This window comes from Hippocampus zosterae, chromosome 4, assembly GCF_025434085.1.
Source record: "Hippocampus zosterae strain Florida chromosome 4, ASM2543408v3, whole genome shotgun sequence".
In the NCBI taxonomy this organism is placed as follows: Eukaryota; Metazoa; Chordata; class Actinopteri; order Syngnathiformes; family Syngnathidae; genus Hippocampus; species Hippocampus zosterae.
Window position 1 is genome coordinate 5,859,801 of NC_067454.1, and position 16,467 is coordinate 5,876,267.

At 42.3% G+C, this 16,467-nt stretch overlaps 2 protein-coding genes and 1 long non-coding RNA gene across 5 annotated transcripts in view; 1 reads left to right on the top strand and 2 right to left on the bottom strand.

Annotated features, from left to right (window-relative positions):
- The window catches only part of LOC127600078 (uncharacterized), a 44,477-nt gene extending 38,514 nt beyond the window's left edge, over positions 1-5,963 (top strand). The window contains exon 3 of the long non-coding RNA XR_007962257.1: positions 5,627-5,963. This is a non-coding gene — a long non-coding RNA (uncharacterized LOC127600078). The remainder of the gene's footprint in view (positions 1-5,626) is intronic.
- On the bottom strand, positions 491-6,404 carry lrrc28 (leucine rich repeat containing 28). Of its 2 annotated transcripts, none has more exons than XM_052064381.1 (10): positions 6,238-6,404; positions 5,054-5,291; positions 4,925-4,965; positions 4,575-4,612; positions 4,318-4,455; positions 3,141-3,347; positions 2,953-3,055; positions 2,336-2,526; positions 1,914-2,073; positions 491-1,350 (listed from the first exon to the last, which is right to left on the bottom strand). In XM_052064381.1, the coding sequence occupies exons 2-10, from the start codon at positions 5,219-5,221 to the stop codon at positions 1,281-1,283; spliced, it is 1,116 nt and encodes a 371-aa protein (XP_051920341.1). In that variant the 5' UTR covers positions 5,222-5,291; positions 6,238-6,404; the 3' UTR covers positions 491-1,280. The 2 variants fall into 2 exon arrangements, with proteins under 2 accessions (XP_051920341.1, XP_051920342.1); XM_052064382.1 differs by having other exon boundaries at positions 5,054-5,287; positions 6,238-6,400.
- Positions 6,405-8,181: 1,777 nt separating this feature from the next.
- Positions 8,182-16,467, bottom strand: part of igf1rb (insulin-like growth factor 1b receptor) — a 48,874-nt gene continuing 40,588 nt past the window's right edge. The window contains exons 16-21 of one of the 2 annotated variants that reach the window (XM_052064279.1): positions 15,640-15,869; positions 15,442-15,549; positions 15,040-15,199; positions 14,670-14,799; positions 14,223-14,357; positions 8,182-13,352 (exon numbers count right to left, since the gene is read on the bottom strand). In XM_052064279.1, the coding sequence (XP_051920239.1) occupies positions 12,845-13,352; positions 14,223-14,357; positions 14,670-14,799; positions 15,040-15,199; positions 15,442-15,549; positions 15,640-15,869 (1,271 nt within the window). In that variant the 3' untranslated portion in view covers positions 8,182-12,844. Of the gene's footprint in view, positions 13,353-14,222; positions 14,358-14,669; positions 14,800-15,039; positions 15,203-15,441; positions 15,550-15,639; positions 15,870-16,467 lie in introns of both variants that reach the window. The other variant, XM_052064278.1, reaches the window with a different exon arrangement.

A 16,467-nucleotide genomic window follows, 5' to 3' on the forward strand; every position in this document is an offset into this window, starting at 1 on the left:
GTGGGGGTGGAATGAGCTATCAATCACGCTCCCACCGCCTGTCACTTTGCGGCCGCTTGTCACATCACTTCACACATCCGACTGCTCATCACTTCCTCGTCATCGCCTGCTCCTTTTTGGGGACAAACGCAACACAATTCCTGCGCCAACATACAACCACCCTCAGAATTTCTAAATACGTTGAAAAGCTGACTGCTAAACAAAGAGTAGACTCCCCAAATGTTCATTTTTGTGTCATGACGTGACGTTTCACAACATGTTATCTCCAGCAGGCTGAGCAGCATCGCTCCGACTCAACCGGCCAGCATGACCCACGGGCAGGAAATTACTCGGCCATTGCATGATGTATTAACACACACGCGTACACGCACAGCCTCCTGTCATAGGCATTGACTCACACAGGCTGAAAGAAAAAAAAAACTTCACTACAGGCAAACACAATATAGACTGAACAGCATTTATATAATACATTGAAAATATTCAAAAGGGACACTGTTAATTCAGATTTAGAATCATAATCTGAATAGATTTATTGTCATTATTGTGTCACAGAGTGTAGTGAAATGGACCAGACTTAAGACTGATCAAAAACATTTGTGCAGCCATCTTATAGGAGACAGAAAGTACTAAGAACAACAAAAACGAGTGGCCACAACAACAAAGACATCTATGGAAAGCCATTTGGGAGTTAATTGAATAGCATTGATGACCGCTTGAAGGTCTTTGTACTACGAGTTCGCTCTCTCCTTAGCAGAAAGACAATTCGGCACGCTAGTCGATCGAAAGAATGAATGCAAGGATGGATAATGCCCAAACCTGAACGTTGCATGTACTTGTTCCAAGTGTGAAAAAATGTCAAACAGTAGTGGAAGGCAGCAATCGATATTAAAGCGTTATTCGTAAGATACATTCCACTTGTGTGCTCAATTGTCTATGAGTGAGGATAAAGACCATACGCGGACCTTAAACTGGGTTTAAAGAGCTCTCAGAAATGCTCGTCAATGGAAAATTGTTTTGCATGGACGGCAGACTTGAAGCAAGAGAAGAAAGCAGTTAAAGTTCGGTTAATGTTTACTGGCAAAGGGGACACAGGTTCAAGCCTGATGTAAAAATATGTGCGGAGAACCATCCCATACCCCCCCCCCCCAAAAAAAATTAAAGTGCTTCTTGAGTTCACATCTTTGAGTTAAAAAAAGTTTTCAGGAACCGTGCGACCCCATGTCCATTGTGTGACTTGCATTATTGTCGACGTGACGGATCCAGAGTGTGGGGCAACGATTTCAGCCCTGTAGGTTAAACGTCCGAAGGCAGCGACTGGAGCAGCAGTACGCCACAAAACTGACCGTGGTCCTAATGAAGAAAAACACAGGCTGACATCAAATGCATTTGAAAAATTCTAGATTGTATATTAAGTTTATTTTGGGTGATGTAAAAAAATGGCAAGTTAAAATATATGACCATCGTTGTTTTTATACTGATCAAACTTTTTCATTCATTCATTCATCTTCTGAGCCGCTTGATCCTCACTAGGGTCGCGGGGGTGCTGGAGCCTATCCCAGCTGTCTTCGGGCAGTAGGCGGGGGACACCCTGAATCGGTTGCCAGCCAATCGCAGGGCACACAGAAACGAACAACCATTCGCACACACACTCACACCTAGGGACAATTCAGAGTGATCAATCAGCCTGCCACGCATGTTTTTGGAATGTGGGAGGAAACCGGAGCACCCGGAGAAAACCCACGCAGGCCCGGGGAGAACAAACTCCACACAGGGAGGCCGGAGCTGGAATCGAACCCGGTACCTCTGCACTGTGAAGCCGACGTGCTAACCACTGGACTACCAGGCCGCCTATCAAACTTTTTATTTTATTTTATTTTTTTAATTGCGTGATTTTAAAGCAGGCGGTATCAAACCTGCGGTGCACTCCTGCCAAGGCCGTGTGTTGCAGCGGGAAGAGTTTGGGGTAGATGACGGTGAACATGGCTTGAGTGCAGCGGTGACAGTGACCCAGAGGGAACTGCAGCAGATCGAGGAGACTCTTTGGTAGCGGAATGGGTGGTGGGAAGGTCACATCTACAAATACACACTTGACGTTATGATCCATATTTATACATGCGCTCATTGTTGCACTGTGCTGGCAGAATGTCAATGACGTAATTGTCCCATGTGCAATTCATTATTTTAATGTCTATAATTTAAGTTGCAATGTGCAATAGAATTATTATCCAGGTAAAGCGTCATCCACCGTACATATCAGGATCACCGTGTTTCCTGCGATTGTCAGGGGACAGGGACTGAACCCATGTGACATGAGGCAGACGGGAATTCGCCTCACCTGTGGGATGGCAGCGTTGGCGGTGGTAGAGGCGGTGCAGCGTTCTCATGGCGAGCTCCTCGAGGGTGACCACGTTGTCGGCCTCCGAGGCCACCGCTTTGACCTCGGCCGGCAGCCCAAACAAAGCCTCGCTCAGCGCCTCATCCTGGCCTTCCTTGTCCGTGTCGCCGCCGTGCGGCGTCACGCCGCACCTGTGGACAAAATAAGCAGACGCAGAATTATGAGAGGTGTCAGAAAGGTTCCAGGACTGGTGTCAGAAAAGTTTTCAAGCTTAAATTGTCTACCTTCCAAGTCTTCCACTTTCACTTTTCCAGCATCCTCACAAATCATGGAAAGGATTGTTCCAATTTCAAAACAGGAATCCAGAAGCTCACATGAAGACTAATCGACCATGCTGACTTTATTTCCTAAGCCACACCCCTTAAAGGTGAAGTGTCAAGTCATAAATGTTTACTAGAATATGTTCTATGCATCCCCACTAGTCTAAGCGCTTGCTGCGACTTTCAGCATGTCAAAACTGACAGAAATTACACTTCCTAAAACCAGCCCATTTCTTCACATTCTCTCACATAATTACCAACAAAAAAACATGAAGTATGATTAAAGGAAAATGTTACCCGCTGCATCCGATGACCTTGTTGTACAAGTACGATGGTAGGCCTTTCAGGTACAAATTGTTGTCCACAAACACAAACTGCAGTTCGCGCGATCCTCCCAGATCTGAAAAGTAACAACCACAAGAATGTGCTGGATAGTCGCGGTAAAAATATCAAGGAAGGCGTCGAGTGTAACGATGCCGACCGACCTAGCGGCAGGAAGGTGAGGCGGTTGGCGGCCATGGAGAGCTGGGTGAGGCGAGCCAGTCGGCAGAGGTGGCGCGGCACGTGGCTCAGCAGGTTGTGGTCGGCGCTCAGGTGCTGGAGGGACGAGCAGCGGTGCAGCCGGTCGGGGAGCGACACCAGCTGGTTCATGGACACGTCCAGAGTCTCCAGGAACTGAAGGTCACCGATCTCTTCATGGCATAGGAAGACAGATGATAAGACATTTTTGAAATGTACAGCCACCTACTATTATCAAGGGTCAAGTTAAATTATTTGGGTTATGTGCCCTAGAATTGACAAGCTAAAATAAATTTCTATTTAATTCTGATGGTAGTCCAGTGGTTAGCACGTCGGCTTCACAGTGCAGAGGTACCGGGTTCAATTCCAGCTCCGGCCTCCCTGTGTGGAGTTTGCATGTTCTCCCCGGGCCTGCGTGGGTTTTCTCCGGGTGCTCCGGTTTCCTCCCACATTCCAAAAACATGCGTGGCAAGCTGATTGAACACTCTAAATTCTCCCTAGGTGTGAGTGTGAGTGCGAATGGTTGTTCGTTTCTGTGTGCCCTGCGATTGGCTGGCAACCGATTCAGGGTGTCCCCCGCCTACTGCCCGAAGACAGCTGGGATAGGCTCCAGCACCCCCCGCGACCCTAGTGAGGATCAAGCGGCTCGGAAGATGAATGAATGAATGAATGTTTTTATTCATTTTTGCTCCGGTCCTGTCCAACAATAACATACAGGTTGTAAAATGGAACACTGCTTCCCTCTACTGGCCCATCAGGCTACTACAGCTGAAAAGTGATCCCAGCAAATCCAGTCGAACCTCGTTACAACGTACCTCGAGGGACAAAGCAAATCTGTACGTTAGAACGGTAGTTCGTTGAAACCATTTCCTATAAAATGGAATATTCATAGATGTAAAAACATGAACATAAAATCTGGTCGTTATACTGAAGCTTATGTTGTAGAGGTGTTCATCGCAAGCAAAATCGGCAAATGGAAAATGAATTCTGTAAAATCGGCTCTTTGAAATGTGAACGCTTTTAGGGATGAAAACGTAAATGGGGTACGTTGAAAAGAAGTTTGACTCTAATTAACTCTTCTTAACTCTACATGGCAGGAGTGTGTGACACAAAAATGCCTGAAAAAGAAGCACATGGTCTTACCAGGTGGCAGGCTTTTAAGCTGGTTGTTGGACAGTCTGAGATGTCTCAGAGACCTCAGTCTTCCAACCTCCGGGCAGAGAAGCTGCAGGGCGTTGCTGCTCAGGTCCAGTGACTGCAGCCGTGCCAAATTTCCAATAGCTGAAGACACAAGCCACAAATAAGTATCCATTTTAGTTCAGTCAAGTAAATGTGGAAAATGTACTTCCGTGACTCGCTGTTATTTGGGCAGTTAGGTGTATCGACTGCCCAAGACTCACCTTCGGGAATTAGCACAATATTGTTGGAATGCAAATACCTAAAAGGAGAAGAAGGTCATTTTGGTTGTTTATCTTTTAATTGTAATATGAAACCATGAACTCTTTTTTGAAACAAAAAGAAATGGAAAATAAATATTTGGAGAGACGATGAAAAATAAATACAGTACATAAAATGAAAAAAAAAACAGAAAAACAATTGGACAGGGGGAATAAGAGTCAATCCATGATTTTTGTTCAACAGTGCAAACCAACTTCTTCTCCACACTTCCACCAATTTATCAGTAATATAGTGAAAATGAGTGGAAGTGTGAATACTTAATAATAATAACAACAATAAAAACAATACTCACAGCTCTATTAAATTCGGTAGCTTCTGTGCAAGATTGTCAGGCTGAAAAGATTGGGGGGAGGGGGGGACAGCAGAATTATGGTGTGAACATCACCCCTTTAGTGATTGAGCAGTGTAAAATGTTGTATACCAGCGTGGTGAGCGAATTCCGTTTCATATAGAGCCTCTCCAGGAACTGTAGGCCATCGTCTTTGAGCAGCTCCACGGGGAAATGGTTGAGATTCCTGTAGTTGAGAAAGAGATTCTTGTGGCGCTCCTGCTTGGCCATGAAGATGGTCTCGTGGAGCTCACTGGCCATCTTGGAAGATGAGTCTCCTCTTCTGTTGCGTACAACTCCTTCCTTCCTATTCTACACTGTCATTGTCTTTCTGGAGGGAATGGAAAAACAACAAAATTGGGAGGAAAAGTAAGTTCAGTTTTTTTTACTGCAGACAAAATTTGGCCGTGGCTGCCTTCTGCTCTAAATCTAATAACATGAAAACATTATCTGGCCAGCGTGGCAGCAGTTAGGTATCAAATTATGCAGAAAAGGTTGGAAAAGCGAAACACTAAATAAACATGACCACTGATCCATAAAATCTTATCCAATATTTTCAAGATCCTCCTCTTTGTTTTCAAATCTCTGAATAATCTCGCGCCACCTTAGCTCTCTGAGCTCATCCGCCCCTACACACCTGCCCGGCGCCTCTGGTCTGTGGACCAGACATTATTAGAAGTACCAAGAACTAAACTAAGGCTCAGAGGGGATGGAGCCTTTTCTGTTGCTGGTCCCTCTCTCTGGAATGACCTCCCACTGAACATTCGGCAAGCCTCCTCGCTGCCCATCTTTAAAGCCTTCCTCAAAACTCACATGTATTCTTTGGCATTCGACTCAGCATGACTTAGATTTGTTCTTGGTTTTACAGTTTGGTGCTTTCTACCGCCTTTATTACCGATTTGTATTACTGTTTATTGTGCATGTTAAATTGCTCCATGTACAGCACTTTGTATGCAGCGATGGCTTTTTGAAAGTGCTCTATGAATACAGTTGACTTGACTTGAATATTCTTTGTATTGTGAAACCTAGCATGGGCAAACAACGAATTCGAGTCAAATAATAACTTGTGCCCTGTTGGGCTTCAAGCAGCACAATGTGTGTGCATTCTGAACAATAAACATACGTTAATTAATTACAACCGTTACGTGCTTGACACAGACTTCCTTCGAGAACGTTAGCACGATCAAGCTAAACTAAATTAGCCTCTCTGTCAATCTTCTTAGCACGACAACAAGGCGCGGAGGAAAACAACGACAATACCAAAATAAATCGCTTACCTAAAGTGTGACGGAGGAACATGTTTATGATGGGGATGTCAAGGTCGTAAAAACACAAATCTGAACGTGTGTATCAAAAACATGAAATTAAGGTAAGTGCAATTCGCTGGACTGTGGAAAACAACGTGACGTCACTCCCACTCCTGAGGGTTTCGCTCAAATCAATAATTTTCCTGAAGTTTTTCCTGCAATATTTCTTTGAATTTCTGAGCTCGTCATAAACAATTCGCAACATGAGCTGATTAAAAAAATAAAGATAATCTCCTTGGTTTTAATTTACTTTTTGGTGACGTAATCTTCGCCCTCGAATTTTGTGGTCCAGCAGTCCTACAATAAAATTTTAATTATAATAAATTTTTCATGTATACATTCTGTTCGCCCATCATTTTTGGTAATTTATAAACAATTCGTGAACCATAATAATATGCATTTTAAATGTACGTTTTTTAGTTACGGACGTGACATCATTCCGCCTATGTGGGAGGGCTGATGCTGCTTTCGATGAGGGTGGGAAATCGGAATGTCCCAGTTCCGACCTCAAAGCGTTCGTGGCGAGTGACTGATTCCGAAAAATTGTTTGTTGCTCTGGATCATTACAGCACATTTCCAGAAAATCTCCTCCATACTTTCCTTAATTTCTATCAAGGAATATTTTATCTTCAAATCATTTCAACACAATTAACTTCATGTGGGGAGATAACGGCATATCTTCACGCAGTCAGTCCAAATCACATTGTGTTCCGTAAAGTTATATCGAAGAACTTAATACATGTAATTAATAGGCAATTTGAAATGTTTCTAATCTTGTAAATTTTGTTTTGCCACGATCTGCGTCTCCATGGGGTCGCCATTCTTGAGAGACGTCACATAGAAGTCGGTCGGTAATTTATTAATTTTTAGTCGTCCCTCCCATTTCAAATGAGCGTTCTCTTTCCAAGTATGAAGTAGCGAAGTCCGACCTCTCATCTTTTTCGAATGCAGCATGAGTCCAGGCCTGTCACCCACACGTACATCATTTTGTGTTGTGTCCGATCAGCTTTTAAAGTTAAATAATATACAAAATCATCGGTTTGGTTACCAGTACTTAGGTGTTAAGTCATCAACAGCAAATAACCACTCAATATTTGTTTTTAAATTTAAATTAAAAATGTTCCTAACAGTTTTTTAGTTGAAATGTTGACCGTTTTGAAATATTTTTTTCTTAATATGTTTTGAGTGTGCATGCACGACAAGCTGTGGGCTAGCCGTCAATCATCAACCCGACACTTTTCGACATTATTCTATGATTATTTTAAAGGGTGATCAGAGATAAAATAATGCAAATTTAGATTTTCCACATTTGTAATCCGCATTGTCGTTTACATCCAAATGTTCAATAAAAGTAAACTAAACTATACCGCCTCTAGTAGCTATTACCCAATATTTGTGTGCATTAAAGGTCATTTTAAGTTCAACATTTTTATTTTACCCGCATCAACATTCATTCATTCATCTTCCTAACCGCTTGATCCTCACTAGGGTCGCGGACCCTATGGGATAGGATCAATGCTGGAGCCTATCCCAGCTGTCTCCGGGCAGTAGGCGGGGGACACCCTGAATCGGTTGCCAACCAATCGCAGGGCACACAAAGACGAACAACAATTCGCACTCATACTCACACCTAGGGACAATTTAGAGTGTTCAATCAGCCTGCCATGCATATTTTTGGAATGTGGGAGGAAACCGGAGCACCCGGAGAAAACCCACACAGGCCCGGCGAGAACATGCAAACTCCACACAGGGAGGCCGGAGCTGGAATCTAACCCGGTACCTCTGCACTGTGAAGCCCACGTGCTAACCACTGGACTACCGGGCCGCCCTCCCGCATCAACATGTATTACTCTAATAGGAGTGTGAACATTTGGAAATATTTTGCCATTGAGACTCAATAAAGGCAAGCATTCATGACTTGCATACATTTTTATTTATCTTAAATGTCATGTAGAAAAACAAACAAAAGACATGAACCAGAGAAACATTCTCTTTTTCCTTCAGCCAATTATCTTCTAACCTCCGGCACATATTTGAAAACGTCATGTACAAAACAAAACTGGGAAGAGAACACCCAAAACAAAATCTCATTCTAACTTTTCCTTAAGAATGCTGGAAGACTATTGGAAAAATGTACAAAACTATATTGGCCATGGATGCAAGATAAAGATTTGTGTTTTTTTTTTTTACTTTGAGGCCATCCAGTGGTAAAACAACAACAGCAAAATCCTGATCCTTACTTCTGTCTCGACTGCTTTTAACAGCACAGAATGAGGAGTACTTGGCTGTCACCATGACAATACCAAAGAAACCAGAAAGTCAGGATTTTGCTGTTTTCTCACCTTTGAACATGTGACCTAACTGAACCTGATGTGGTCCACTATGTCATGAAGACTTTTATAAATACCTCCCCGGGTCAAACAAAATATATGCCCAAAATACACCCAAGTCTCAACCAGACATTAAAACTGGCTTCAAAAGTGTACAGAATGTGCCTCCACATACTCATGAATGTGCGAAGGAGACGTGGGAGATTGAGTGTTGTGGTGTTTTTTTTTTTGCAAACAGTGACAGAAACATGGAGAGAAAAAAAAATAGCTGAGCTGTATTGCATTATTTTACATTTTCCGAAATAAATGGCATCCTTCTTCCATCCTTTTGCTGATATGTCATGAGGCATCGAAAGAGTATTTGGGCCGCATCGAAAGGGGGAAGAAAATGAAGTCATAATTTACACAAAAACAAGTCATAAATCATTATGTAATATTACAAGAAAATCCCCGAATGCACAGTTGTGATTTTTGGACAATAGTGTTGCATGAAAAAAAAACCCTCATATTTTGCGGCAGTTGTAAATTTACAGGAAAATAAAGAGTAACATTGCTAAAGTCAATAAATTCAAAATATTACGAGACTATAACATTGAATGTACCAGAACGTCAGAGCTTGTACAGTATGTTGCAAGTTGAGTCATAGCATTATGAGGATCAAGTACCGACCTCAAAAGAAAAAGTCCCAAATTTAACCCCCCCCAAATTAGTATGAGAATAAAGTTGTAGCATTGAGGAAATAAATATTGAAAGTAAAAAGGATGCCTTGAAATGACAAAACTAATCATTTATTTCTGTAACGTGACACCCTATAATGTAATAGGAGAGCTAAAATGATGAAAACCATAATTTTAAACAATAACATTCAAATATGAAGATAAAGTCAGCATGACAATGTTGAAAAATAACTAGAATATCACAAAAACATGGCAATGAGTTTGAGGAAAGTGTAGAATCTTTACCAAAATAAATGTAATATTAACGGCTATCTATCTATAAATGTATACATGTGAACACCCAACTACAAATGTTTACTTGTATGACCGTCACGTCAAAATTTGGATTTTTAAAAAAACTTATCGGTGGCAATATTTCAACTAATTTCGCAATGCGACATTTTTTAGTACTTTAGACTTTTTTTCTGGTAACTCACTTATCTGTCTGTTTTTGATCAAATGTTTTTATGCTTTTTTCATTATAGATCAACTATTATTCTATTTTGGCTTTTAAGACCATTTAATGCCTTTCACTGTGTATGTTACAATGTATCCCCCCCCCCCCAAAATGCCATGTATTTTGTCGAATAAGTACTTGTGACTTTTTGTTGTGGTCCTTATACTCTAATAATGGTAAGAAACTTACTATTTCCATCCAGCTGTATCTTAAGTACACTGTGCCAGTACAACAGCATCTACAGTCACACACCCGAGCATTGTGATTGGTCGATTATCTACATGGTCATCCAAAAAACAAAAAAAAACAATCCCCATGTTTCCGTGCTGCTGTTTGGTTTGTGAAATTAAAGCTCCTCTACATCAAAATTACATTAAAATAAATCAACAGTGAGGTAGATGGATGGTTGAACAAAAGAACTGGAAAAAAACACCTTCTCCCTTGCCCCAAAAGTTGCAAAAACCCCTTAAAAAAGGTATCAAAACAAACAGAAAAAGTCTCCAGCTATTTCTGTACAGTGATTTACACACACAAAAAAAAACAACACAAATAAACCAAGCAGGCCATTATTTCTTCAGCATATATAAAATAAATAAATTCAGCCTTTTACTAAGGGAATAGAAATATCTTTAGCATTATTAGCAGACTACAGAATATCCTGCTGCCATTTTGTATTGAGATTTCTTGACCTTTCATAGTAGAGCATCAAGACTTTGTCTTCATTAGCATTGGCTAGCTAACCAACTAAAATGAGTGACATCGGCTTTCATGTTCTGAATGCCAAAAAAAGTCATAATTTAAAAATAAACATTTACGCTTATTTTGTGATGATGAGGATTCATGTACTGTACAACGCCATTTTAGGTGCCTATCATCTCTAGTTTGTTAGCATTAGCAAGCTAGCTGGCTTAGATGCTTGCTGAAAAATCTAGTGTAGATTGTCGATTTAAAAAAAAAAGGAACCTGGAAGCAGTTATGGAAAATCTTTGAGGAAGCCTTGTGGCTTCCTCTTGTTGGCTCGCTCAATGTGGTACCTAAGTTATTTTACTTGATGGTGACGGAAAAATTGAGAGGGTCAATGAAAAACTGGTCAAAAATGCACAAAATATTAGCTTTGCAGCCAGCTCAATAGCTAGCACTCCAGCTATTCGAAAACAAGTGATGACGACTGTTATTTCAATTGAATGTTGTTTGAAAATAAAAATAAAAAAAAAGCAGCAGTGTGTAAACAATATACTGTTTTCTGACTCAACGACAGCTATCCGAAAACAAGAGGGCAACAAAACACTTTTTTCAAAGGTTGATTGGTGACAAACCATTAATGTCCACTTGATGTGATTATTACAATTTGGAAATGTCAAAAACTTAAGGCAGCAGCTAGCGTAGTACCTAGCTTGACAGTTGCATGAAGAAAAGTCTACTAGAGTTAATTAGATTCATGGTTGTTGACTATTAATTTGACTCGATAAGAATTGGAGAAGGGGAAGGCATCATATGCGACAGCTAGCTAAAAACGAGAATATTAATATTGTGATTTGGCGGCAACAATTTGAGTGTGGTAAAGACACACTTTTTATCTCAATCAATAATATTTTTTTAATTTTTAGCCAGAACGCCGCTAAAGGTAATAATTAAAGCCTAAAATGGCAGCACGAACCTGAGATTTGCTTGGGACTCTTTCCTAAGGAAAAAAGAATATCAGGGGTACTTCTTTGAAACCAGCTCAGTTACATTTAAAGGAAAAAATAAACAAAATCATGGCAAACTGCAGTGAAAACGCTCATAAATTCAACCTGAAGGTCTCTTATAAACTCAAAGTCATATATATTTATATAGATCTATATTACAACCACAAGAGAAAATAAGGAATAGCAGCTTGTCTTTTCTTTTGTCTGTACAAGATGAACACGGGGACCATATTAAAAGGTAGAAAAAGTCAACCCCACCCTCAAAAAAATGGCGTAAATGCTTTTGAACTATATATATATAATTCTATTACACCACCATGACATAGTGTTTTGACCTCTTTTCGGAACACTTTGCAACAATTTGTGGCTCAGATTTATACGTCAACACAAAATGGAGTCTCAAAATGGGGACCACAGTATCAAAATGTTGGTTTTGGAAGGTTTCAAACCATTCAGTGTACATTTCTAATCTCACTGAAAACCAACGAGCGCTTTCCAACAATTTATTTATGGCACACATTTTGATGTAGAGGGAAAAAAATGGAGTAGCAAAATTTTTTTTACATTGCTTTTTTTCCGTTACCGTATGACTACCACAATGGCAGTCACCATCGATAGTCTCAAAATGGCTTTCTGCCATATTTGTATGTTTTTGTGCCATCACGTTCTTTTTCGTTGCGCACAATGGCAGAAAAATTTACATCTCAAAACCCAATATTAAAATGTTTATAGGTGTAAATTTTCATATGTTCCACTGTTTTTACCAAACCCGTTCAGGCCTTTGAATGTCATTATCGTACTGATGAGCAAAATGTTGGCAGAGTTATTAAAATATTGTTTTTGATGTTTTAGTATTTCCAAAGTCATTTTCCTAATTTTTCCTACCTTTTTTTTATTGTTATCGTAAATGCTCTTCACAAATGACTGAAAGAAAAGTCATGGTCGTGTTATGAAATCTTTTTTAGGAGTTTTTCGACACTAATTCGCAGCACTTGGCGACTGTGTGTGGCTCAGATTTTGATGTCGATACAAAATGAATCATCCAAAAGTAGTGTTTTTCATCTTATTTTTCATGCCTTTTACACCGTTACCGTACCAGCTAGAACAAAGGCGGCAACATGGAGGACCCTGCCTATATAAGTGCTTTAGGTATTCATCCATAATGCCTGCCCAAAAATGGACCGTAAACCCCTTAGAAAGGGTTCTTGTTTTACTTAAGGAGGGGAAAAAAAAGTAAGAAAGCGTTTATAAAACAAGCAATTCCCTCCATGGTGTTTCTCGGCAGCAAGGGGGCAGTGTTGCATTTGGTAAGACAACAACAACAAAAAAAAGGGTGGCATTACAGCAGAATAGGTTTGACTTCCCATGAGTCTTTGCTCCGTCCAATCAGCAGGCAGATGACTGAGGGAGCGGCATGGCACGCTGGTTTTTGCGTCCCCCATTCATGTGGGCGTAGGGCGGCAGCTCGTCCAGGGTCACCTGCATGGCGGCCACTGAACCGGTCCCATTGGGCGGCGTCCCCATCCCTGCTGCCCCCACTACTGACGATGAGGTTGATGACATCAACCCATTAGCCGCTTGGTGCCCGATGGGCTCCTTGTCCGGACAGGGCCCGCTGGGGGAGCCGGGTGCTAGCGAGGGCCCGGGCGGAGTGTGGGATCCGGGCGAGGGTGGTGTCTGTAGCGGCGTATCCAAGGGGACGTCGTCCATGTTAACCGGGTGTTGTTGGGGCGGAAGTGGGCCCTGAGCGTCGGGCGGCTTGTTGTCGGTGCTGTAGAAAAAACTAACCTCACGGAAGGATGGTTCAAGATCATCCTTTACGCTGCCGATGATTTCCACAAAAGACGGACGCATTTTGGGGTTGTACTGCCAGCACATGCGCATGAGCTCAAACCTGTACATGAACGCACGAACATACACACACACACACGATCAAATTAGGTTTGACACTGCGAAATTGACTGCTGTCAGGCTGCTGAATAAAAATAATAACAATAATAATAATCATACTTAAATGATGTGAAACAAATGTAAAATGTGAAAAACAATTGTAAATAGCAGTGCGATTTATCATTTAATGTATTTATATTGCACTTAATTGAACGGTGTTTGTTTTTTCTTCTTTCTACCCACATTCTTGCTGCTGGAGGCTGTACATTTCCCCAGTGTGGGACAAATAAAGGATATCTTATCTTATCTTATTTATTACCCATGCCAATTTGACATTTCGGTCCAGATTTCAGCAAGGATCATCAAAGTTGACACACATGATTTGCTCCCGCGGGCCACATAAAATAACGTGGCGGGCCGGATCTGGCCCCCGAGCCTCGACATTGACATCTGCTTTAGTGACTGAGGCACAACAGACTAGTGCATATACAACAAACAGCTTTAAAATTGTGTTCTACTGTAGGGACTGCTGAGTAAATTGTACATCTTCATTCGCCACTATAGTGTCTGATGAACACAACTGAGAACTTGCGTCCACTATAGGGACTGAGGTGCAATTTTGACATCAAGACTGTCCATGAAAGTGTCCAATTTGCAAATATGTCACCTCGTGTCCACTGTCATGACAGAGGCACAACTTTTAGAACAGGAGTCAGCACATACGGTGGACAATAGTGTTGTCCACTGTAGTGAATGATGCACTTTTTTTAATATAGGTCTGCCATGGTTTTTAACTAATAGCTTTTGAATAGCTGTCCATTGGAGTGACTTGGACATCAAGACTGATGCATGCATAGATAGAGAACGGACTTACAGCATGTCAGGACAATTGTGCGGTTTCTCCAGCAGGCCTCCCTCCATGACGAAGCGCAGCACCTGCTCATTGGACAGGCCCTGGTAGGGTTGCTCTGCCAGTGTGGCGATCTCCCACAAGACCACACCAAACGACCTAAATGGAGACGGATGTGGTTTTGAGGGCATACGGGTGGCACTGCATGATATGGCACACCGTTATCTACTGTAGTGACTAATATGCAACTTTGACCGAGAGTCCCGAAGATTTAGAAGGGAACAGCCATTGGGTCCAACGTAGTGCTTCGCAAATTTGCCATCAAGACTGAAGATGTATTGAATACAAATACAATAAATGCTACCAATACAGCCGTATGTTGTGGTGACTTAGAAAACAGCTTTTGAAGAGCTGTCCCACATAGTGGCTGCTGCACAGCTTCGATATACCGACTCGTGCGACTACACTCACCAGACGTCAGAATTGGTGGTGAAGACGCCGTCCTTCAGAGACTCGGGTGACATCCAGCGGACAGGAAGCAAGCCCTTCCCGCCTTTGCGGTAGTAGTCTGTCTCGTAGATGTCTCTCGTCATGCCGAAGTCTGCACAAACACACGCAAGGAACCAACCTTTTTCATTCATCATCATCTCAAACAGTAAATGTCAGGAGTAAATGTCAAGCCAATGTAAGTGTGTAAATCTGTTAGCTTGCTACAGAACTGTGGGAGTGACGAATGGTGAGGTTGCGGCAAATTTGAGTGTCAACCTCTTCTCTCACCAACAACGGGCATCACGAAATTCCTCCAGGACATTCTTGAGGAATTGCGACCCATGTCAATTACCTCCTATCTTGACGGTAAAGTCCTCGGCCACCATGCAGTTGCGCGCCGCCAGGTCTCGGTGCACAAACTTGCTGGCATTGAGGTATGCCATGCCATCTGCGATCTGGCCAGCCATCTGCAGCATTTTCTTCAGGGGCGGAAGGGACAAACTGGACCACTGCTGCTGCAGGACATGCAGAGGGGAGGGTATCAATGTAATCAACTAGTCCGTTTTTTTTAAATATGCTTCCTTATCCAAACATTTTGTCAGTATATATACAGTATCTATAGATTTTTTTGTGGGCTGCAATGGTCCCTATCACCTTTGCGAATGGTGGGGGTCCATTGTACTGGCAACCGGTTCTCAAAAAAACTGTTTTCGATTCCCGTCTCAACCTTTTGTATTATTTTGATTCACATTACCTCTTTCGGTCGGAGGGAGCGCAAGTAGCTCTTGAGGTCTCCTCGTGTCATCAGCTCCATGATGACCAGGGTGGGCTGGCCCTGAGACACCACCCCCAGGAGACGCACCTATCGCAAAATGGAGCGTGATGAAAAAGTGTGCTAGCCGAGTAAAGTGTGCGTGTGTGTGTGTGTGTAGGTGTGTGCGCACGCGCGTACCACGTGATGACAGTTGAACTCCTTCATGACGGAAGCCTCGTTGAGGAACTCGATGCGCTCCCTCATGCTTGCCGACTCGTTCACGGTCTTGATGGCAACTTGCGTCTCAGCTTCGTCCTTCACCACGCCCTTTGCGATGCCCTCGTACACCATGCCGAATGAGCCCTGACCCAGCTCGCGGCTCAGGGAAATCTTCTCGCGCGCCACCTCCCACTCATCCGGCACGTACACTGTGCGGAGGAGAAAAGTGGGTAACCTTAAAACAAACGTTCACCACGCATCTTTGACTGTTAAACAATCCTTAAGACGTGATGAGACGAACTCAAAGTCAATTCTGCGGAACTGTATTTGATTTGTGGATGGTGAATGAGGAGACGGCGTTCAAGCGCTTTGAGTGAATTACAGGTAGAATTTTATATTTTGCAGGAAACGGCAAATTGAAGCTTTCGCAGTACCGACGCTCCTTGAGCTATTTAGATCAACGTAACAGTGTACCTGCAGGGAAAACGAATATGGACATTCAACACGGTTTTCCAACTATAGTCAAACATCGGTTTTCATCCATAATCTGTTTCAGAAGGCTGTTCAAAAACCGAAACCACGCTCTTTAAAAAAAAAAAAAAAGTTTATTGAACACGTCTGCTCACAGTGAAAAGCGACCCGAGGAAGTGTCACTTCCTCGTCTCCCCGAGGGAGCGTCACTTCCTCGTGTAAGGAAGGAGAGAGCAGTCAAATGGTGCATTAAGTGTGCTCAGTTTGTTCGAGAACCAAATTTCGGCCGTAATCCGAGGCATAAAAAAAAACTCACAATTTTTAGTCGAAAACCGA

Bases quoted from the DNA above. Each gene is read 5' to 3' on its own strand.
- lrrc28 (XM_052064381.1), bottom strand. From the start codon at position 5,221: ATGGCCAGTGAGCTCCACGAGACCATCTTCATGGCCAAGCAGGAGCGC. The intron at 3,348-4,317 runs GTAAGACCATGT...TATGCCATGAAG, and splicing joins GCTTAAAAGCCTGCCACCTG to AGATCGGTGACCTTCAGTTC. The intron at 2,527-2,952 runs GTAACATTTTCC...TTTTGTCCACAG, and splicing joins AAGGTCATCGGATGCAGCGG to GTGCGGCGTGACGCCGCACG.